Below are 24,262 nucleotides of genomic sequence, written 5' to 3'. Positions count from 1 at the left end.
CAATATTTGACCACGCCCCCCCCAGGCCCGACAAGAGAGAGGGGAAGACGGTACAAATTACAAGGGCCGGGTTTAATAGCTATCCCCATCACCAGGTCCAGATGTAACAGCTCTTTTTGGTAACCGGAATTTAGATTTTACTGGGGCTTGGGCGTTCCGCCTATCTCCTCCCTCACTTTAAGGTAATTAAAATTAACTGTGTAATACAATAAGTTACTCTTTATTAAATTAAAAAAGGAAAATAATGTTCCTCATGTTTAATAATTATACATGTTAAAACAATTTTCCATTTAAAAATCAAGTTTCCAGACATGATAATTGGACGAGTTATATTTCTTTCGAATTGACAGTGTTAAACCAGCCAAAATACATTGTTTAAATTTCAATACGGAATATTTACAAACATATTTATTGTATTTTTAATTTTGTATTTAAATAGATTTTAGAGAGATCCCATAATTGATGCGGTTATAATTTTTGCTATTCTACATTCAGAATGCTGAATTATTTATCTTTCTTATGTTTTTTGTGTCTCTTTTTAGTGCCAATACTTTGTTTCTTGCTTATGCAACGAGAACAAAACCACTCTTCTTCCTCTTTCGGAGGAACGACGATTCCCACGCAAACCCTAAAAGTATAAATCAATAGCTTACTCTATCTAGTTTAGAAGAAGACTAAGATTTTAGATAACAGGGATTCTTAAAACATACCAATGATACCAGTCATCGCATTCATCGCAACCAATCATAGGACTTCCATCATCAGGCCTGGTACAGGCAGGGCAGATCCAAATTTTATTGCCACTTTCATCCTATAAAACAAAATACACTAATTTAAGGTTTTTGAGGAGGATGAAACCCTATTTCAGTTCACAAAATAGGCATTCTCAGAAAATAAATTCATGGTGACCAGGGAAAAGCTTTGAAAATTTATAGGAAAAATAGGAATTTTAGAGGCCAATTATAGGAAAATATAGAAAATAAAATTATAGGAAAAATAATAAGGCATACTTTGACTAGAACCACCTAGAATATTGATAATTTTTTCTACACTGCTTTCTTGCATATTTGGATCACTTAGCGGATTTACAAAGCCCGTACATTTCAAGATTTTGTTCGAAAGTGGCAGTGTTAGAACTAGATGTTTTACGACACTTACAAAAATAAGTTCCTTCATTTTCAAACCGTGGAATTATAGTGCAATAGGTTAAAATAAAGGATAGGAATGCATTAAAAATATAGGTCACCCTGTAAATTTCATAGATAATGAGAAACCTACAAGAGACGTACCATATTCAATAGTGTTGGTCCCACATCAATATGATGTGTTACCAATATTGTAATTTAACTATTCATTGGTCTAAAATACTGATTACCACAAACTAAGATTTGAAAATACTTTATAATTAAGGATTATTTCTTAAGAAATTTAAAGAGCAAGAACGTTGAAGCAGCTCTTTAAACCCTAGTGTTGTATAACTTTAAAGAAGAATTTGTAAGGTTATTAATATTAAAATATTGGTATTGGTAATAAATTTAAAAAAATAATTTTACTTCCAAATCGGTAATAAACAGAATAAAAATTAGTATCAGATTTGGTTGGCTAACACCATAAGTCTATAATATTGTTCCATAAGTTTGTCAGTTGGGGGAATATTTTACTGAGAGCTAGTAACGAAGTGACGTCATCACAAGAATAAAATTCCCCCTAGCGAGGCGCTGTCAAAGGCTACGTGTGACGCGGGCAGAGATGGGAAAAAACCAATTTTCAGAGCTCACACTCCTCTCTTTAGAGTCAGATGTTGGAGCTCGCACTCGCGCTCTTCTCTTTTCTTTTTTTTCTCAGAAACTTGAGCTCCCGCTCGCACTCTTCTATTTTTTTGGTGGAAGCTTGAGCTCGCGCTCGCGCTCTTCTCTTTTTATGGCGGAAGCTTGAACTCACGCACGCACTCTTCTCTTTTTTGGCGGAAGCTTGAGCTCGCGCTCGCTCTCTCTCTCTTCTCTTTTTATATCCGAAAGTGGAGCTCGCGCTCCTCTCTTTTTATAAGCGAGAGTGAGCTCGCACTCGTGCTCTTCTCTTTTTATATGCGAGATTGAGCTCGCGCTCGCGCTCTTCTCTTTTTTTATCCGAAAGTGGAGCTCACACTCGCGCTCTTCTCTTTTTTCATCCGAGAGTGGCGCTCGCGCTCAAAAATAGCTCTCCCACTCTTTTGAGCTGAGAGTGCGCCCATCTCTGGACGCGGGAGCAAGCGGACGAAAAACGGCTACGAAGCCGGTAAAGAAGTCTGTCTTGCGAATAGCTATCAGTAAAATTTATGCATGTGAAGAATAGGAAATGTCACACTTATCTAATAATATTATACACTTATGCTAACACTAATTCAATCAGCGGTGTGAGAGGTACTCTGCCATCAAACCTGCACCCACCTCGATGAGTTACTATCGGCCCACCCCCAATAAAACACTTTTCAATATGCCCCTGTATTCAATGAGAGAAGGAAACATTCTTGCCGTGATGGTTCCAAGAGTTTTTGTGGTGACAATGCAAGGAGTTGGCAATGCTGCCCGTTTGGCGGCACCTCTTCCGCGTCCTCCTTGTCGTCCTCGGCCTCCACTACTTCCACCACCACCAACAGCAGAGGCAGCGACAGCGGCAGCAGCGGCTCCACGCATGGGAGGTGGCGGGGCGGCTGGAGGCGGACTCTTTATCCTGGAGACAGGTGGCGGAGGCGGCGACGGTGACGGTTCAGGCGAAGGCGGAGTTTCCTTTGCTGGGCTACATGAACGAGAATCTTTACCTGATGTTTTGATAACACTAAAACAACAGAAAAGAATACTTGTATCTAAGGCCTATTAAAATTGGAAAATAAAAAATAAATTAGCAACATAAAACAATCTCAGCTAATTACTCTCGGGAGTAATTAAATTATAAAGGCTAATATATTAAAATTAAAAAACGCTTTTTCATTTGTTTATAAGAATTGCTAAGGTCACGAAGCGCTCTTTGAGTTTACAACATGCCGACGTAGTGCAAAAACTTTCCTTCACTTGTGCTTATACAGATAATCTCAATAAAATCATGCCATGATTTTTTGTATTTAGTTTGTCTTTAAATTTATGCCTACCATTTTCTTTTTAACGGACGTTTAAAAAAAAACGGAATCGAAGATTCTGGGAAGATTAGAGGAGGGGAAGCAGTGCTTACTTTGTTCTTTTTAAACAAATTTATAAATGCTGGTAATAACAAAACACTACCATTAACTATATATTTATCAATCTGTAACCTCTGCAATCGTACTGTTGCATTTTTAACAATTGTGACAGTACTTATATTGGAAATTTCATTTGAACTATAGGCGCACATTGGTATTAGATTTCGTTTTGGTGACCTCTTTTTGTTTTGTTCGTTGTTTATTTTCGATTTGGACGATGATAATTTAAGCGTAATTCGCGAGGAATATTGTGACGTCGCTAAACAAGAATACCCTGTATCTGGACTCAGTAGCTTCAAGGATAATTTTGGCAATCCTACATTTAAATTAGACCCGCAAGCGTCTTTCTGGCACTCTGAATTGGATAATTTTAATGATAATCTAGGCAAATAACGAGTTTGTTCATTTTGGCTTTGGAATGATACCAAACTATCATTGTTAACAGACCATAGTTGGTTTTTATTTGACACCTTAAGACATATACGAGGTATATTTGTTCCTTGTTCTGGTTCAGCTCTTTTAGAGCTTTTGGATAGCTGCACCATAACCCGACGGTGTTGGTTGCGGCGAATTCTTGCTAAGGAGTTCTTAACTTTGTAAAAACCTTGGTTAGATAGTTTTAACGTTATACTAGGCAAGGTTTTTCTTAAACTACGCAAACGCCATTGTTTATGCTTGGATTTTTTTATGACTACGGGCATTATAGGTGATGGGACAGCGGAACTAGGAAGTGGGGAAAGGTTCGACATAGAAGCGTGCTGGACTGATAGGACAGGGTTGACAGATTGTGGAAATGAATGCGAAGGATAGTTAGGCGTATTTGAGATATGAGAAGAGCTCCGACCCAAACTTTCGGAACAGGTTGATGACGATGCAGATATAGGAGTTTGGGAGAAAGAAGATTGGTTCATCTTAATCACTCTACAAAATATCGCACACACCGCATGAACAGAAGAAGAAAGAGAGAGAAAAAGAAAGTGATTACACTCGCAGCAATTTATGGAATATCATTTCTTGTTTCATTAAGTATGCCTTTGCGTAGGAAAGTTTGAAAATAAATTGCGTTTAGTTGTATTTAAACAAATATATGGATCCCTTTAACTTAAATTAGAGATAAAATAAATGGAGCTCACATTTTGGTGGATCCTGATGAGTGGGGTGTATTGCTTCCCAGTTTGAGAGTGATTTTTGGTACACTACTTGGATCATCCTTAACCTAGTAAAAAATTCCTTGTAATAACAATGATTCGATAAATAAAAATAGGCAAGGGTCTGTAGTGGCAGTGGTGTAGCTCAGGCTATAATCAGTGGCATTTATAAGGGGCGAGAGGAGACCCCTCCATTATGCGTTCTTCAAAGTAAACTAATGCTTAAAGTTCTTAAATTATGGGGTCCCTTGAAGATAATCGGTAAAACTGGAATTGGCAATTAGAACACTAAAAGGGATGAAAAAAACAAAAGTTGAATACCTTTTCTTCTTTCTCTTTCGACTTCTTGGTTTTTTCCTTTTCAACTTTCGCAGGTTTGGCTTTCTTCTCAGCTTTTGTTTTGGGAGGTTTTGGTGTTTTCTTCTCTACAGGGGCCGACTTCTTAGCTTCAGGAACTGAGACAGGAGGAGGAGGAGGAGGAGGAGGAGGAGGGGGAGGAGGTGCTGGAGGGGGCGGGGCCGAAGGAGGCGGCGTTTTCGGGGCGGGAGGCGGTGAAGGAGGAGAGGGTGGAACAAATTTCTTGGATTTTTCTTTTCCTTTTTCTTTGGTATTCTTTTTCTTAATCTTTTCCTTCTTGTCAGGCTTCTTCTTGTGGTCTTTAACATTCTTCGATGGCTGCAAAGAAATTGCGTTCTCTATTTGTCTATCTTAATTATGTTATTTTTCATTTCAGTACCTTATCAACTTCATCCGAAACTTTTGGTGGTTTCTTAGAAGAGCTTTCGCTCGATGAATGTTTACGATCCTGATTCTTTTCCTTAGACGTACTTCCACTAGGCAGGGCTAAGTTTATAGGTTGAGCCTGACTAGTTGCCGACTCCAGCTTTGGTGGTACGAACAAAGGAGGAGTGGGGAACGGATTGCTAGGTAAAGGACGTAATGGTGAAAATGGGCCGGAACTAGACGGGAAACCCATTCCACCAAATTTATTCGGACCAAACGGACTGAGGAATGAGTTCCCTAGTGGGGAAAACTGATTGAAATTGCCACGCGAAGCTGGTGAGTTCTGACTTGGTGTAGAAGGACCAGGTGATGGCAAAGAAACAATATCACTGGAGTCACTATCGTCGAAAGTTGGTGATGGGGCCCTTTTGACCTGGGATCCAGAACGTCCAAATTTATGGAAATTAAGTGCTGACGGTTTTGGTTTATCTTTGACCGGTTTTCGTTTCGGTGTCTTGGTTTTCTCTTTCTTCTTTTTGAAATTTTCCGGAGGAGTTGAAATAAACTCTGGCGATTTTGTTTTCTCCTTTTTAATTTTAGGTGGGGGGGAAGATATGGTTGGTTCCGGAGTTTTGGGTGTCTTGGGTAAGGAATCCCCACCATCGGAAGAATCAGTAAAATCATAAACATCCCGGGGTTCTAGCTTCTTTGAACTACGAATGACAGAATCAATGGCATCATCCACGTTTCTCTCGGATTCTTTATTTTCACTTTCCATTTCATTTTGGGCCCGTTTAATAACTTCATTGATGCAATCGTCTAAATCAGCCATTCTAGATTCCTTTTCATGACGGGCTTGGGCTTCATCATCTATAATGAGACGCGGTTCTGGAGTATCTTCTCTTGATATATCGTCTTCATCATCATCATCATCGAGCAACGGACGTAATGGTTCAATTTTGACTGGCATTATGGGTTCATGTGGTTCTGGTATTTGAGGTTTGTGTATGATGGGTGTGGGTGGTAAAACTGGATTGACAACTTGTTTTTCAATGGGAAAATGCATTTTGGGACTTTTAGGTCCATGAGAGTGTTTGCTTAATGGGTGAAATTTAAGACCCTTAGGTGATTTTGGGGATCGTGGGTATCCAACAGATGAATGCGATGGTGATTTAATCCTATGTTTTGATTTGGGGCTTTTCATTATGGGTAGAGGCGGTAACAAATCCTTCGCTCTAAATGATTTATCTTTCGCAATTCTTATTTTATTAATGGGCTTCATCTTAGACAGTTTCATATCTGAAGATTTTTTCCTTTTCTTAATTTTTAACTCATCATGGAAGACTCCTTCACGTTTTACCATAGGAGGAGGCGAATCAAACGGAAAACGATGGCTTGGACTCTTATTCTTCGGCAGTTTTATTTTCTTCATATGTTTTTTGAGAACCATATCCTTCTTAAACTTCAACATCTTTGATTTGTCCTTTTTAATAGGTTTCACAGGTTTTGGAACCGAGATATCCATGGGTAATGAAACCGAGGATGAAGATGACGATGATGAGCTTATTATATCTGGTGATTCTGGAGTTGATTCTACATTCTTAGCTGGAATGCGCGGTTCAGGCATTTTTCCTTCACGAGCTGGAGATATTACACCAGATGGTGTCATGAAAATGCTAACTAATTCCCGCATGGGTCTACCTTCATCTTCAAATGGTATTTTAGTTCGTTTAACATGGGGTTCCATAGATCCATCGTTTGGACGTTTGATTCCTCCAATAGAACTACTGTTGATGTCCAAATCTTCACTGCTACTAGATGAAGGGGAATCTGGGACATCAAACACTTTGGCACCATCTGAGGGTTCTGGTGTTGAAGGTGGAGGTTCTTCTTCACCTAAGTTTAAAATACAATTTAGATTCTTATTATTAATAGAACTCAATTAAATTAAGTACAGACCTTCTTGCTCTGGATGTGTCAATGGCAAATGTTCATGTATCCATTCTGGACGTTGGGCTACGGCGCGGCTTTTAGGCTTAGGAAACTGAAAATTGGAGTTGTGTGGTAGAGGAAAGGCTGCCACTTGATGAGCAAAGGGCACCGGTTCTACATTGTTGACGTACTCTTCGAGTTCAAGCAACTGAACACCCATTAAACGAAAAGCTAAGCATAAATCCACAATATTTGGCTCCGAACGATTATCTAAGAAATATTTCAATTTACAAAATGGTATAGATTTAAGGGTTTAGATAATTTTACATTGGTTGCTATATTGATGAGTGGTTCTTGAAAGCTCAACCAAATAACGGTGAGCAATGTCAACTAAAACTTCCAAAGGTGATGTCTGTACTGCATTCCATCCTATATTTTGGCATATTTGAGCCACAGCTACTTTTAACAAGCTGCGTGAAAATTCAGATGCCATATTAACAGCAGGGTTGCAAAAGCAACCCCTAATACCTGGTCACAATTTTCAGGCAAAGTCCACCATATTTTTAACGGATACGAATACCTCTACCCTAGAAAAACACGACTTTGTTGTTAGAAACAGTCAAGAAAAAATAATGACCGCATATAGCTTGCTTATTGATTTCCAATAAAAAATAGAGCCAAGGCTTACAAAATCAAACTAACATATTACTTCGAAATTACTTACCTTAGAAATGCACGCATATTTATTTCTCTTAATTATGATGAATACTCTCACATAAAATCTTTAACTAATAATAATAACAACCTACATTATGAAAAAAATCCAAATTAAAGAGTAAACTCAAGTGAAAAATTACAACAAAACCGTCGGACGCCTTTTACGCCTCGCAAGAAACCAATTTCTGCTTTTTTTTACGTTTTCCCCACCAGATGGAGACTGAAGAAACAATGGAAAATAAATTGACATAGCTGATTTATACGTCAGGTTCGTCTGTAAACAAACTTCATTCTAGCTATACGTAAAAGTATAATTTACCAAAGAATATATATTAATTTATAAACTATTAAGTTAGTAATTAAGTTAAAATAATTATTTTTTTAAATCTAAATTTTGAAGTGAAAAAATATTCTAAGTCTTGGTAAATCTTTAGCTACAAATTGAAAAATGGGCTTCTTTGATCAACTTGCAGCTTTCATTGGTATACGTCGCAAAGAAGCAAATATCCTTATAGTAGGGCTGGATAACAGCGGGAAAACGACGATTATAAATCATTTCAAACCCGAAGAAGAGAAAGCCATGGATATTGTACCAACAGTGGGATTCAACGTTGATAAATTCCGAGTTAAAAACTTAGTCTTCACTGCATTTGATATGTCTGGGCAAGGACGATATCGTAACCTATGGGAACATTACTTTCGTGACGCCCATGGTATCATTTTCGTAGTTGATAGTACTGATGGCCTACGGATGGTAGTTGTAAAAGACGAGTTGCAGCTACTTTTGGAGCATAAAGATATTAGAGATCGAAATATACCGATACTGTTTTTTGCCAATAAAATGGATCTCAGAGAAGCAATGTCCAGTGTTAAAGTCAGCCAAGCACTGGGATTAGATCGGCTAAAAACAAAATCATGGCATATAGCAGCAAGCAATGCATTAACTGGTGAAGGTTTATCTGAAGGCATAGATTGGCTTAGTGATCAAATTAAAAATGGGATCCAAAACAAACGTTGAAGTCTATTTCAGCTTAAAATTGTCTAGTCATTATTTTTGCACAATTTTTATGAAAGCGGAGCGAATGAAGTGAGTGAAGCTTTCTTGGGGTCCACCAGAAAAAAATTCAAATGCATTTTTGTTGTCAACGCTGGACCACAAAAACTACCTGACTGAATTGCACAATTTCTGTATACAGGCTGAATGAAATGTTATATAGATCGGGATGAAGCATGATTTTAAGATTTATCCTCTGATATTTGAATTCAAAGGTCACTTCAAACATCTGTTTTTTTAATGTTTAGTTAAAAAAAGTTTGTGCTGCGATTTTAGAACCTTAACTCCAGTATTTGAAAAATTTCATTAATTAATTTTATTTAACATGCAATTTTACCAAAATACCTGTATCAAATTTGATATAATAGTTTTTTTTATAAAAATTTAATTGTTGGGGTGAAGCTTCCTTTTCTGTTGTTAACTCTATGGTCAAAAATTACTAATTCCGTATAATTCAAGGTTTTATGTTTCATGTCAAAGTTTCAATTTAGATATTTCACCTGTGATTTCAGATATTTGAGGTCACATTGTCAAGTTTGGTAAAATCTGAAACTGATTCGAATGAATATTTCTATATAGTTAGAACTGACCAATTATTACGTGGCAAATTCAGAATTGTGACCTAAGATATTTCAGGTTAATAGTCACACAATATTTTATGTCTTAAGGGAAAATGAACTTGTCGTTTGAATATTTTTCCCATTATGATTTTTATGCCCTAGCAAGCTCCGCTTTTGTTTAAGAAACAACATTTAAATCTAGTCCATATATGTATATTCATTTATTTTAGCGTTTCAACATAGTTTGTTTTTACCTAGTCACAATTTCATGTTTTATCAATTCACCTTAATTTATTTTAATCATAGTTAGAAAACCACGTATATTTTAATTTTTTTCTTAACCTGCCTTATAGGTTAAAAAAAAGTAAAATTAATAAATTATAAACCCAAAAAAGTAGACACAAAATGCATTTTATACATTTTTATGCATAAATATTTCCGTCCAAAACTAGTAATAATTATTCCCTCCAAAATGTGCCTAATAAATTATTTCCAAAGATAATGTAGTCTTTATTAAAAACGACGTACATATACACCTACGTAATAAGCTGTTCTACACTTACTAAATTTATTTATACCACTTTTTATACACTACCAAGGATTGACACTACGTCCAAGTTCCCAAATTCCGAAATTTAAAATTGGCGGTAAATTTTGAATTTTCTACCTGAATATTGGTATTAAATTACACCCAAATTTTGGTATTAACCTAAGTAACTTAATATTAATAAGTATGACACTTCCTATTGTTTTAATTCTAATTTCGACACTGACATTCTCGCCAAGCACCGACATGGACTGGCATTCGAACTGATCGAGCAGCGTGTTATCGTCCTTGGTAGTAGTATATTTCGCCTTATGCATATTTAGACACTAGGAGGCTCTGTGCTGACAACTAAACGTAGATTGCACCATAGCTCTGAAAATCAGTTCGGTGATAATTTCTACTAATTGACATATTTATTTATAATGTTACTTATGGTATTAACCAAAGCGACATAAGACCCAAAAGTGTGTTAGCGACCATGCATCAATAACTGTTGGGACTCATTTGCCGCTATCGTTTATCGAAGTATAGAACTTGACGTGCCTTTCCGTCGCCCTCATCAGTTCCGCCCATCTTTCTTTTCTGGGAAGTCTAGCCAGTACAAAGCTGCTGCTTGGAAGCGCTATGTTAGATCCACTCGTTACCCCAAATATAGATTCTGACGATTCGAATTATAAGAAAGCTCGGTTGGCGATCAAACGGAGGCTCGAGTACAATATTGCTTACCAAATAAACACCAATCACAAGGCTGTCTATAGCCCATGTCAACAGCCTTCGTAAATCTAAATTCACTATCTCAGAATTGGTAACCAAGGTTAAATACCGATCCACGCGAGGTGGTAAATGTGCGGAGTGGTTAGCACTTTCGCCTCGTGACAAGAGGAGCCGGATTCGATCCCAGCTTGTGGCACTGGGTGAAAACTCGGAACAATTCCTTCTGCGTTGAGTTTGCAAGTTCTCTCCCCACTGGTTTAAGGGGTTTTACCTGGAGCTCTTCGGTTTCCCCTTCCAAAACTTGTTGAGGTTAACGGTAATAGTTATAGTGTAGGGAGCTGTTGGCTCGCGTGGCATGAAGGGCTTGCCACCACCTTCCTATGCATTGTAACCCGGCCACCTGAATTAATTGCTTTAAAAGTCGCTGGATGACTTAGGCCTAAGGTGGTGCCTTGAGTATTAGCCTAACTGATTATTATTATTATTAATGCACACTTTTTTGACGTCTTGTTCAATCTGGCCATTCCTCCCCCAGAACTGGTGGTGTTTCTCATAATCATACTCCCCTGGTAACTACCTTTTGAACTGTTCTGTCACTTCAGTTCTAATAGAACACCGTGTCTTGAACTACAGCTATGCTATCACTTCCACTTGCTATAATTACTAACAGCTTTTGTCGCTGAAGAAGTTCCTAATGTATGGAAGTTTGCCACCATCACCCACATCCACAAGGCTGGAGTACGGAACAAGACATCAAAGTATAAGACTCGACTCGGCAAACGATTTGGCGGATAAACCACTCCGATCGTTTCTGTCCGACACTAGTTTTTCATACCCATCAAAACATGGTTTCTGTCCGAAAAGGTCTGTTACCTCGAACCTCTTGCTGACTACAAACGACTGGACCTTCTGGCTAGTCACTGAGAAACCTGTTGATGTCATCTACCTTCAAAATTAATCCGTACAATCATGAATTTAAAATAAAATGGTACAATATATAACTCACTCCTCCTCCCTCACATTGACCTTTCGTCTGAGGTTTGGAACACCAAGCTGACTAGGGGTCTGGACACCCAGGCCCGGACAGGCCAGGTCGACGATCGCTGAGGGCCCAACGGCTCAAGGGGCCCCTAAATTGCTTATTATAAATTTGTCCTAAAGGTCCTTTAGACGAGTTTGACGTTGAATCTAGTACACTTTAAAGTTTAAACGTTATTTTTTGTCCTATAAATAACCATTTAAATTTTTATTTCATACCCCCACACCGCCGAAGGCCCCCAAAGGAGCCAGTCCGGGCCTGTGGACACCCTATCAACCGAAGCTAAAAATAGTACGCTTCGCATTGATTCCTCCACTTTCCGACACAAACTCATTAAGGACATTGTCCAAATCTGTAATATGTGGTCGGGTAAATCTGGCATATACCTTACCAATCTCTTCACAAAGGCACTGATTCAGTTTATTGAAATTTTTTGTGAAGTGTATAAGGATGTACATTGCAAAAATCACAAGTAGGGCTGTGAGAAAAAACCTCGGATGATATTTTTAACGAGTCGTGTTATCGAGTACTTGATTAGGAGCTGGTTTTATTCAAGTAGTGACTAGTGGCCGGATATAAAATATTAGTATACTAGGCTACTAGCTAAATTATAGTAATTAATAGTAAAATAACAATACAGTATACGTTTTATTAAATTATTTATGTACCGTCTGTTCGTATATTGCTCGGGAAGTTAAGACTCCACATGCGAATTTTTTGATACCCGATAATCGACGAGTATTTCCAATTATACTTAATCAAGGTCGAGTTCAAGTACTAGACCTTAATAAATTCCGAGTAATCGATAATGTTCGAGAACTAATCACCAGACCTAAGGTTAAAACGAGGATACAGGAATCACCCCATCACCGGTTGGAACTCTCTACCATGGATTAAACACTTTACACTAGTGTTTAATCGATGTCTCTACCACACGAAAAATATTTAACCACACTTACCGTTGGGCTCGCAAAAACTGTGCGCACCAAAATATAATATTTACAAAGCCTATATGGCCACACAGTGTGTCAGAATTTATAGCCCGGTGTACCTAGTAACAGAGACCATACCACCGGAGGCCTATCATCATAGTGCCCTACGCCAGCGTCCCCCTAGCCCGGACAGGTGACAAATCCAGCATGGGTAGTAGAATCCTACTACTGATGGTCGCACCTTAGACGCAAACCCCTCAACCCAGCAGAAGGTGCAGCACTGGGTGGACCAATCTCCACTTCGCACACAGCAGTGGGAGTAAGAGTGGATGCTATAGCAACTTCAGCCGACACCCTACCTACGTAGGTAAGGAGTCAAACCCTTTGGAGAGAGCTCCTAAAGGGGAACGACGGGCACACAGCAGTCCAAGTAACCCGGCACAGCCAGCACCGGAGATCCCGGTGGGCTCCAAAAGGCCGGGAAACAGGACCGCCGTGCCCGCATATGGAGGCTCACCGTCCCACAGCAGGCTACCCAATCCGCCGAGGCGGCCAGTTTGCCTGGACCCTCTCCGTTAGCCTGAACCGAAGTTCAGTATCCAGCCCAAACCTGACCGAAGTCGGAGGTGGAGATAGGACCATTTGATCAGAGCTAAAATCTCCCAGTGCGCCACCGCCCTTATGGGTTACAAGAGCCGGACCCCGACTCCCCGGTAAAGTCACCAGTTATTGCACACTCTAACCCATTTAGGGCCCTATATGGCCACACAGAAAAAAATTTGACGAAGCCTTAAACTAATTTTGTATGTTAGGAAACAGGAATCCAAACCTCTACTTGGAATGCTTATCCTGCCCCGCCTATGAGAGAAAAAATCCCCTTTGCGTCAAAAACCGTCAGCCACATCGGGACGAAAATCTACCACGATAAGTATTCCAAGTAGAGGTGTGGATTCCTGATTACTGTTAAAGTGAGATATACCAAAGATAATATAGACCTAATACCTTAGATTCGAAATAACTGCCTCGCCCGTAGAGCTCCGAAATAATTAGCGCAATAGTTACCATGGTAACCAACTATAGATAAGACTACTGCCAACTTTGATGACGTGCTGTTCACGCAACAGCGCGTCATCAAAGTTGGCCGTGATAGGACAATAGCGACCGATGGAGGCTCATGTTTCAGAGGTCACGTGCCGCAAGTGGGTAAACGATTCGTTACAAAATTGTCAATCAGAAAACTTTCGGAATTCGAAATTGGGTACAGAGCTCTGTATTATCTTTGGATATACGAGAGGAATTTCGCGCGTTTTCAAAATTCCCTTCACTAACTTCCGTTCCCCATCTGTAAAGCTATAGTTGATGAAGCTTTTTTCGTCACCGAGTTCGAAGTGATGTAATTCATTGACAAGGGCTGTGTTCAGTTAAGAGTAATCGGACCTGCAGTGGTATCTGAACCGGTGCATATCGTTTGCAGCGTTACGTCAAGAGCTACTGAACGCTTTTATGTACTCACGCAATTGGTAGTTCATAGGTTTAAGGTTACAGGTTCCTTAACGTTGTGACGTCCCGCAGCGCAACGTCATACCGGAATTTGGGAAAATCGTTCAGTAAGAAACCGCTTGATAGATTTTAAAATGTTGCATTTGCTACCGGTTATTGAGCGCAGCCCATATGTCAGATATACAGGGTGTTTCAAAAGGTTATGCAAAACTTTAAGGAGTTGTAGGGGGTTAGTTGAAAAGTATGCCTGTTTTCCCCCCATTTTCCTACGATGAGTTAAAAGAGCGCCTCAGAGCTTCAAAGCATAGACTAAGAAAGGTTTCAACCTTTCTTAGTCTATGTTCAAAGAGTGGCCTACTAGCCCCTGGAAGTAGGCTGCAACAAGCGCCAAAACCAAGCAGCAGGGACTTTAAATACTGTTTAAGTTACCTTTTTACGCTGGTTACCTCGATTTATTTTCAAAGTACTTTTTTACCTATCACACGAACCCAAACCTTAATGTTCGCGTTTCCCAGCTGCTTGGTTTTGCGCTTGTTGCAGCCTACTTCCAGGTGCTATTAGGCCACACTTTGAAGCTCTCTGGCGCTCTTTTGACTCATCGTAGGAAAATGGGAAAAAAAACAGGCATACTTCTCAACTCACCCCCTGCAACTCCTTAAAATTTTTGCATAACCTTTTGAAACATCCTGTATGTCTGACATATGGGCTGCGCTCAGTAACCGGTAGCAAATGCAACATTTTAAAATCTATCAAGCGGTTTCTTACTGAACGATTTTCCCAAATTCCGGTATGACGTTGCGCTGCGGGACGTCACAACGTTAAGGAACCTGTAACCTTAAACCTATGAACTACCAATTGCGTGAGTACAGAAAAGCGTTCAGTAGCTCTTGATTCCATTGTCTGAACATAACCTAATTGGCACCAAATAAATTGCATTATCTGAAAATTACTTAATTGGCATTAACTAAATTGTATTGTCTGAACATATCTTGTTTGGCATCAACTAAATTGCATTGTCTGAACATATCTTGTTTGGCATCAACTAAATTGCATTGTCTGAACATATCTTGTTTGACATCAACTACATTGCATTGTCTGAACATATCTTGTTTGGCATCAACTAAATTGCATTGTCTCAACATATCTTGTTTGGAATCAACTAAATTGCATTGTCTGAACATATATTGTTTGGCATCAACTAAATTGCATTGGGTGAACATTAAAAAGTCAAATAACAAAATTCACGTAAATGAAATTTCGCAAATAGGAATGTTATTAGTTTATTAAAAGATAAAAATTATCTTTAATGTTATTAATTGTTTCAAATATGAAAAACATCTCACTAGCGGTTAAGTGCGGGTCCAAATGTAAACAAAACTTTATTCAACAATTTATCCGTAGAGTTTACATTGCGTGACCTTTAACCTAAATTATCTTTAGTCATGGGTATAAATGAAAACATAGGGAATATAACATAGAACGTGTTCTTTATGTTGGACTCTAACAATATAGGTGGGGTGGACCCCAACAACATCGGTGGGTGGACCACAATAGCATAGGTGGGTTGGACCCCAACTATATAGGTGGTTTGAACCCCAACTATATAGGTGGGGTGGACCCCAACTATCTAGGTGGGTTGGCCCATTCGCGCCGTGTTCGATCCCAGTTGTGGAATAAAAGAATGAATGAAATTTTATTTGCCTAAAATGTCTTGTGAAAAAATGTTTTACTAAAGTAGCTCTACCAATAATAACCCTGCTGGAAGGGCAAATTAAATCTGGCAATCTGGCTAGAAACTTTCTACGGGTTCCATTTTGACCGCTCTATTTAGGAAGAGGCATTAGGTATTCTATGGACAAAACAAATCGACAACTTCGCAAAGCAATAAACCACGAAAACTGTACAATTTTATTTCCCCCAAAATGATTAAATTTTTAATCGGGATACGCTAATTCTAACGCCTTTTAAAGGGTAATTAATATCAACTACCCCGACTAAACGGCAATGGTTTTATAAATTCAATTACGAAACGCTTAATTGTGAACCTCTTTGCAAAAAGGGGGTAAAAGTTAATATTATTTTAATTGGCATCAAGGGGCATCGGGTCAAACGCTCGAATGTAGTCCAAATTAAGAGACTATGGAGAACCATTAGGCCTAGAGATAAAACCAATAAACTATAATACTCGTTCTCTAAAGCCAGCCTAGGCTATGTGTTCCCAATTTCCCAAAAGTCGTTTTTGCGCAAAACGCGAAAAGTTGAATGGGCCACATATTCCAACTCGTATAGCTCGTGGTTTTTTAACTTTCTCCTATCTCCGCTTTGCCGTAAAAAGCGTAAAATTCCAGATTATAAAATTAAGTTCTGGGTTACCGATTTTCTAACCCTATACATTTGCCGATATTGCTGATAATTTGCCTTCGTGAAACAAAATTTAAAAATACTTTTTGTCTCTTGAAATTTTTATTTCGATTTAAGCAAAATGTTGAAATATTTCGGAGAGATAAGATGCTTACAAACTAAACGGTTAACTTTCACTTTTTAACCGCGATTTTTAGTTTAATCTTTCAATGTTTAGACGCGTTTCCGTGAAGCTAGGTAACGGAATTTGGCTTACTTTTGGGATCATGAGATTTTGGATTGTTTGGCGAAACTAAAGTTAAAAATGTAAGTTTCATTAATGGTTTTATATTTAAATTAACGCGTATTTAACGTAGCTATTTCATTTAACTTGTTTCCGGGGAAAACTAACAAACGTAAATGTTGGCTTCGTTTTATGACCTTGAATATCGGGATAATCGACGTTTAAAATTCTTGAAATCGTTATATTATAGCACCACTACGTTTTATCTTATATTTTTTTTAAACAAAATATTTTTAACCATTAAAAATACCTTTACAATCTAATAGATTTATTGAAATTGAATAGTATATCTAATTTAAACCAGCAAAACCACTGTTTAGAGTAACTTAAGTTTAAAATAACGTTCTAAATAATGCATTAACTAAGCATTCTAAGTAAAATTAATTTTGATACGATCTAACATTATTAACTAATTAAAGTTTATAAAGTAATGTGTAATTTACAAAATAAGTCGAGTTTATTAACTAACGTGTAATTTATAAACTAAGTCGAGTTTATTAACTAACGTGTAATTTATAAACTAAGTCGAGTTTAAAAAATAAAGAAGTTTATGAACTATCGTACTCTTTTTTAATTAATTCAAGTTTATAAACTATGGCACCTTTTTTAAATTCAAGTTTATAAACTAACGTATTTTTTAAACTAATTCATAAACTAACGTATTTTTTAAACTAATTCAAGTTTATAAACTAAAGTATTTTTTAAACTAATTCAAGTTTATAAACTAAAGTATTTTTTAAACTAATTCAAGTTTATAAACTAACGTATTTTTTAAACTAATTCAAGTTTATAAACTAACGTATTTTTCAAACTAATTCAAGTTTATAAACTAACGTATTTTTAAACGAATTAGTTTATAAACTAACGTATTTTTCAAACTAATTCAAGTTTATAAACTAACGTATTTTTCAAACTAATTCAAGTTTATAAACTAACGTATTTTTAAACTAATTAGTTTATAAACTAAAGTACTTTTTTAAATTAAGTCAAGTTTATAAGCTAGCGTATTTTTTAAATTAATTCAAGTTTATAAATTATCGTACTTTTTTAATTAATTTAAGTTTATAAACTAACGTACTTTATAAAATAATTCAAGATTATAAACTAACGTACTTTATAAACTAATTCAAGATTATAAACCAACTTACTTTATAAACTAATTCAAGATTATAAACTAACGTACTTCATAAACTAATTCAAGATTATAAACCAACTTATCTTATAAACTAATTCAAGATTATAAACCAACTTAGCTTATAAACTAATTCAAGATTATAAACCAACTTAGCTTATAAACTAATTCAAGATTATAAACCAACTTAGCTTATAAACTAATTCTAAATCAAATTAATTTGGTTTTTATATTATGATATTTACATTAGAAGAAATTAATTAAAAGTAATTAATAATATTTACTTTATATTTAGAATTGTATTGCAAAATTAAAAGAATTCCGCAATTTCGCAACCTTATCCCACACTACTGAAATTTTACCTTTTTGGTATTTTGTACAATTTGATCCAAAATTCGAAGAATTACCTAGAGATTTATTTCAAAGTATTTCTAGCTAAAAACCAGCCAGTAAAAATAACTTTTCTCAGTAATGCTATAATACAAAATAAACCCACCCTAAAATTAAACGGAGCGATGCTCCCAAAATTACTAGTTTGAAATGAAATAAAACATTTACGAGAAGCAAAAATGATTCACTGGAAAAAGGGACCTTGCCCAATCAAAGGACATTTTCAGTGTCAAAATAAATTATACCTTAATTAAATCCTTAAATACGCGCTAATGAGAAATAATAGTTATTTAAAGTAATTAATCAAACCAAGTATCTTTAAACGAATCTTTGAAACTTTATTCGTTTCCAACTACTAAGGACATCGTCTTCAGTAGGTGAGTACCTTTGGCCGGCCCAGGAGCATTTTAAGGCCATAATTTCGTATAGGGGATTAGGGGTGACTCCAGTTTTCTTAAGGCAGTCGAATAGTTTTCAGAATTTAGTAGAGTAACCATGATGGGGTAATTTACTATTAAATTGATTAATCATATTATCGCCTTATCAATTACTTTTATCGACTACTAAACGATTCGTTATTGAAACAAAAATACTCTAAGATGTCCTTCCCAATTTCACTATGCCACTAAGAGCCTACAATGAGAAATTAATAAATGTTATATTTTTCCAATATGCGCCATATGAAAAACCGGTACATGTCAAAACCATCAAATGATAGATTGATATTATATACTTTCGGCGGGAATTTAGGTCAACCAAGGCTTACGAATTTCAATTTCAACCCTCACTAAAACCGCAAATGGGAACGATAGAAACTTGATCGACAATAACTTTCACTTCGACTATGGGAAAATGTACCTTTACATTAATAATTTCCAACTCAACACGCTTCCGCATTTTACGGAGGGAATAAGATTCAATGTAAAGAGTCTGGTGCTTGGCGCGTCGTCGTGAGGGGCGACCTTGGATTGGAGATAGGTACGCATTATTTTTATATGGTGTACAAGGAAATGGAGGTCTACAACTACTTTTACATAAAACAAGTTCAATGATATTACGTCTACAGTGGACGTTTGTAATTTGTTAACTAAAATACCACGCCTATTTTCGCTTTTCTAGGGTTTCCGACCACGGTCTATCTCGCGTCGTTTCGTAGCCTTACTGCACCCCAAATAGTCAAAGGTTAGTGCAACGCGAAATTTTCCTTAAATAGTGATTGAAGACGGGTTAGAAATCACACTTGTGCCGACGGTGGGTCGATCAGTTAGCTGGATATCGAAAAGCTCTCTTGTTCGGAGAATTTTCTATTCGGATTTTAAATTCGACCCTAAAGTGAGTTTTGTTTTCATAAAGTTTTGCGAAATACGGCACGGCGTATTCGATTGACTTTTTTTTAAATTAAAATTTTAATATATTTCGGATACAAGTTTTTTGAAATCTTAGAATACTTAGTTGCTTTTTCCTCTCTTTCCCAAAGTCGGTGGGAACGGGTAGTTATGAGTTTCGATTAATTTTCGGGATGGTTTTAGTTTCAAAGTAAACAAAAAATTATAGTTTTTTTTAAAATAAATATTCGATAAAATCCGCGAAAAACGATATTTTTCAAAACCAGCCGAATACTAATTAAATTGGATTTTACAAAACTATGAATGTGGTTTTACAAAACCCGTGGAATACATGGATGATGTATATAAAAAAGCCGCTAAAAACTATGTAGACTCTTTTTTACAAATCTATATAATCTATGAACGCCTCGGGAAAATTCATAAAAAATCATAAATTCCGTTTTGAAAAACCGCGGTAATTATTATTTTTTTTTTCATTTCAGAAACCGAAAATGTCCATGGCCACTGGTAAACGCCCAAGGGTAGCCAAGTACGACGGTCACAGCCTGTCCCTTTTGGTCACGGAGGACGTATATCGCTACGCCACTTCGTACCAACCAAGCAAGGGTGACCTCTTCCTCGTATCCTACCCTAAGTGTGGCAACACGTGGCTCATGCAAATTGTCTATTTGCTAACTCATGACGCCAAGCCTGTTGGCGAAGGTCAAAAATTATTCTTGGAGATCCCTTTTTTGGAGTTTGAAGGCAAAAACCAAGTGGAGAAGTTCAAGACCCCCAGGACTCTCAAGTCTCATTTACCAGCGACACTCCTCAACATGAGCGCTGGAGGCAAGTACATCTATATTGTCCGTAATCCCAAGGACTGCTGCGTCTCTCTCTATCATCACACCAGAGGCTTCGTTGAGGATTACGACTTTGAAGATGGAACCTTCGATGACTTCTTTGAGGCTTTTATGGAAGGAAATGTTGATTCTGGAGAGTATTTTGACCACCTTATGTCCTGGTGGAAGCACCGCAATGACCCGAACGTTTTGGTCTTGACTTATGAGCGTCTAAAGGCTGATCCACGCAAAGGCATTGCTGAAATTGGTTCCTTCCTCGGAGGGGATGCTGGTAAATTAGTTCAGGAGCCCGAAAAATTAAACCGCGTTTTAGAACTCAGTAGCTTTGACAAAATGAAGAAAGATGCTAACAAATATCAATATTCCATGGACGGAAATCAAAATTTCTTCCGTAAAGCCGCCGTTGGTGACTGGAAAAATTATTTCAACAACGAACAAAATTCTCGACTCAACGAAAGATTCCGTAAAGCTACTGCTGGAACCACAATTTCTGAATTGTGGAAAGATTTGGACATTCATTAATTGAACCTCTTATATTAACTTAATTTATAAATTTAAAGCTTTTTTATATTCGAATTTCATAAGTCCATGTTATTAATATTTAAAAAAAAAACTGAATCATTGCTATTCATAGTAACGCACATTGTATGCTCTTATGAAAATAAACTATACTGTATATTTTATGAAATTGCATTTTATTATAAACAGTTTTATGTACAGTGAGGGGGTGATGGTTATAAAAATTAAAGGTGGCTCCCACAAACATATCCTAGAGCTAAAATTACACCACCTGCTAAAATATTAGGAGGTATTATGAAGTTCGCCATCACTGTCATTCGCATCATCTGCTAAAATGAAATTTTGAACTCAATATTTACCTTCTATTAGTAAGAAATAGTATTAAATTATAATATCTTACCTTGCAATATCTGCTGCAATTCGTTGGCTGCTGTCAGCAACACTTGAAATTGTTTACGTCGTTTTTCTAGTTTAAAATCCAAGTCTTCCTTATTTTTTTGCAACTCCCCTATTTCACCTTTTAGCTGTTGTAATTTAGCTAGTGTTTCTTTACGATCAGGTCTTTTCTCGATAAGTTTGGCTAGCGCATCATATTCTTTAATTTTGTAATAAACCAATTAATTGATGTTTTATTCATTAAAATGGCAATTTAAGCCATACCTTGCTTGTTTTTCCTAATACGTTTCGCTTTCTGTAGGTCTAATTTACTATTAATAATTTTTTCCTGGGCATCTGCTATTCCCCTTTCTTTAAAATCATCAGTTTTATTTGTTGTCGCATAAAGAAAGGTTTTAATTTCTAGCTACCAATTTTAAGGTACAGATCTTCGTAAATTTTAACTTCCTTCTGATACATTTTGATAACTTGTTGAGATTTGGTCATAGAGAATTCACACTGAACCAACATCAGAATCATTTTTTCAAACATAGCAGCCCTGTTATGAATAAGATATTAAACATTATTTCTTTACAAGGAATATATACTTCCACAAAGAGCTTATATTGTTGTACCTTTCTTCTTCAGGTTCATCTTTCATAGAACACCATTTAACAAACATTTTCATAAACATATTAAGACGTCGATCATCGCCCATTCCATCTCCATCCACCAATAAACGCCGTCGAATAATGTCATCTAATGGTAGTTAAAATAACATAATTAGCTTTTCATATCAAACTAAGGCTGCAAGAGCCTATGAAAGTTATTAACAACCAAGGCTTAATCCTAAAAAAATTACAACACCATATAAGAGGAGCAAGACGACGAAAAATAAAAATAATTATGTCCAAACATGAAAAACCCAAATAAACCTTGCAATTCAAATAGTCAGAGGATACTATTTTAAGAAATAAGGACTATAAAAACCAAATAAAAGCACCTTCGCTAACAGCAGCAGGAGTCGCCATTTTGAGGTCGTTTCAAGTCAACTTTCAACCATTGAGTTGGGAATATATAACTAGAGATAAAATTATGTCTTCAGAAATCGGGGTTTCGCGGGACCATGTGCGGGACAAATTCGTCGCTGATTGTAAACTTTATCATTCCGCGGTGGCGCTTTCTATCTTTTCCAAAAAAATATATTTTTACAAATATCGTCTGCTTATATACTTTTTTGCTTCAATCGGGATTTTACGGATTTAGAGCGCTGTGACGGGCGATTTAAGGGTTATTTAATTAAGAACGTTACGACCCTCCTAAGAGAAAAAAACTCCGCAACACGGCATACTAAACGTGGAGAAAAAACGCGTGGAAAACGGGAAAAATTCTGGACCAATACGCGGCCCGCTGCAAGATGAGGTAGATGGGAGACAGGCACGCAGTATTTTACCAACCTTGGGAGACAGGGTGCTTTAAAAGCAGTGTTGGGCATTTTCGTCAAAGAGCCGCTCACGCTCACGTCTTATTGATCGGTAAAATTTTCGCTCCTCTCTTTTCGCTCATTTTTTGAGGGGTAAAATTTTCGCTCCTCTCTTTTCGCTCTTTTTTTGAGGGGTAAAATTTTCGCTCCTCTCTTTTCGATCTTTTTTGAGCGGTAAAATTTTCGCTCCTCTCTTTTCACTCTTTTTTTGAGGGGTAAAATTTTCGCTCCTCTCTTTTCGCTCTTTTTTTGAGCGGTAAAATTTTCGCTCCTCTCTTTCCGCTCTTTTTTGAGGGGTAAAATTTTCGCTCCTCTCTTTCAGCTCTTTTTTGAGCGGTAAAATTTTCGCTCCTCTCTTCGCTCTTTTTGATCGATAATAATTGCGCTCATTTCTAGCATACAAATAACTTATGAAGCTTTAACTACATCTTCATCTACTTTCTACACACAATCCCTAGGTATGTAGGGGCAGTAGCGTATCTACCAGGAGGGCGAAAGGGGCCCCAGGTGCAAACTTATAAGAGCGGAGGGCGCGTTTTGAATGGTCGGTCGCAGATTATCACGTATACATTTTTATTCCTTGTATTTCAGACTTTCAGTAAAGTCTTAAGTTTAATTTCAATGTTTATTACCAAAGCAAATAATATTTGTAGTTCATTTGCCATAATAATTAATTAATTCGTCAATTAATTAATCAATACTTGAAGTCATTCAAATTATTATTAATTAATTAATATTAATTGTATGAGAGGGGGCTAAGGTTTTGTCTTCCGCCCCGGGCAACCGTAAGTTTAGTTACGCCACTGTATAGCGATTGTCGTGTACTAGTTTCACGTATCGAAAACCCTCGTCGCCATTGCTAATTATTTTGAAATCGGACACTCAGAAGACAGAAGTTTAAGCGGAAAATTTTCGCTCCTCTCTTTCCGCTCTTTTTTGAGCGGTAAAATCGGCGCTCCTCTCTTTCCGCTCTTTTTTTGAGCGCCAAAATTTCGCTCCTCTCTTTCCGCTCTTTTTTGAGCGGTAAAATTTTCGCTCTTTTTTTTTCCGCTCTTTTTTGAGCGGTAAAATTTTCGCTCTTTTTTTCCGCTCCAGGCGGCCAGGGTCGGTCGGTTTCAAGGAATCAGGGCCTGCTGTACATTCCGAATCGTAGGAATCTTGTCTGAAAATCTTCAATTTTTCAGATTAAAAAAATCGCGTTCGAATCTTGGAATCATAAGCGAATCACGGAATCATAGTCGAATTAACTTCAAATCATGGAATCATCCTCGAATTGTAGAATCATACCTGAAATCTGGAATCATACCGAATCATACTGGAATCATACCCATATCATGGAATCATACCGAATCATGCTGGAATCAAACCAAGATCATGGAATCGATTTTGAAATCTGGAATCAAACCAGAGTCCAAACGTTATATGTGGATATGAATCATAATCGCGCTTCGACT

General features: G+C 37.1%; 4 protein-coding genes across 8 annotated transcripts; 2 read left to right on the top strand and 2 right to left on the bottom strand.

Annotated features, from left to right (window-relative positions):
* Nucleotides 1-201: 201 nt before the first annotated feature.
* Taf3 (TBP-associated factor 3) lies at nt 202-7,909 on the bottom strand. 2 transcript variants are annotated; one of them, XM_090178276.1, is made up of 9 exons: nt 7,739-7,909; nt 7,342-7,601; nt 7,042-7,284; nt 5,096-6,978; nt 4,681-5,034; nt 4,345-4,427; nt 2,511-2,814; nt 711-811; nt 202-628 (listed from the first exon to the last, which is right to left on the bottom strand). In XM_090178276.1, the coding sequence occupies exons 2-9, from the start codon at nt 7,505-7,507 to the stop codon at nt 505-507; spliced, it is 3,258 nt and encodes a 1,085-aa protein (XP_090034402.1). In that variant the 5' UTR covers nt 7,508-7,601; nt 7,739-7,909; the 3' UTR covers nt 202-504. The 2 variants fall into 2 exon arrangements, with proteins under 2 accessions (XP_090034402.1, XP_090034410.1); XM_090178284.1 differs by having other exon boundaries at nt 2,511-2,775.
* A 159-nt stretch (nt 7,910-8,068) lies between these two features.
* Nucleotides 8,069-9,806, top strand: Arl6 (ADP ribosylation factor-like 6). The gene has a single exon (XM_090164412.1). The coding sequence runs from the start codon at nt 8,180-8,182 to the stop codon at nt 8,747-8,749; it is 570 nt and encodes a 189-aa protein (XP_090020538.1). The 5' UTR covers nt 8,069-8,179; the 3' UTR covers nt 8,750-9,806.
* A 9,185-nt stretch (nt 9,807-18,991) lies between these two features.
* On the top strand, nt 18,992-21,065 carry LOC149962093 (sulfotransferase ssu-1-like). Of its 3 annotated transcripts, none has more exons than XM_090164409.1 (3): nt 18,992-19,221; nt 19,363-19,425; nt 20,072-21,065. In XM_090164409.1, exon 3 carries the CDS (start codon nt 20,081-20,083, stop codon nt 20,951-20,953), a length of 873 nt encoding a protein of 290 aa, XP_090020535.1. In that variant the 5' UTR covers nt 18,992-19,221; nt 19,363-19,425; nt 20,072-20,080; the 3' UTR covers nt 20,954-21,065. The 3 variants fall into 3 exon arrangements, with proteins under 3 accessions (XP_090020535.1, XP_090020534.1, XP_090020536.1); XM_090164408.1 differs by having other exon boundaries at nt 19,363-19,575; XM_090164410.1 differs by lacking the exon at nt 19,363-19,425.
* A 54-nt stretch (nt 21,066-21,119) lies between these two features.
* On the bottom strand, nt 21,120-22,430 carry thoc7 (THO complex subunit 7). 2 transcript variants are annotated; one of them, XM_090164406.1, is made up of 6 exons: nt 22,329-22,430; nt 21,961-22,084; nt 21,757-21,884; nt 21,611-21,697; nt 21,351-21,545; nt 21,120-21,279 (listed from the first exon to the last, which is right to left on the bottom strand). In XM_090164406.1, exons 1-6 carry the CDS (start codon nt 22,354-22,356, stop codon nt 21,233-21,235), a joined length of 609 nt encoding a protein of 202 aa, XP_090020532.1. In that variant the 5' UTR covers nt 22,357-22,430; the 3' UTR covers nt 21,120-21,232. The 2 variants fall into 2 exon arrangements, with proteins under 2 accessions (XP_090020532.1, XP_090020533.1); XM_090164407.1 differs by having other exon boundaries at nt 21,120-21,276.
* Nucleotides 22,431-24,262: the final 1,832 nt, after the last annotated feature.

Source organism: Leiobunum rupestre, chromosome 1 (genome assembly GCF_980474605.1).
Source record: "Leiobunum rupestre chromosome 1, qqLeiRupe1.1.hap1, whole genome shotgun sequence".
Classification (NCBI taxonomy): domain Eukaryota; kingdom Metazoa; phylum Arthropoda; class Arachnida; order Opiliones; family Sclerosomatidae; genus Leiobunum; species Leiobunum rupestre.
The sequence above is the reverse complement of the archived record's forward strand: the minus strand, read 5'-3'. Positions and strand labels throughout refer to the sequence as shown.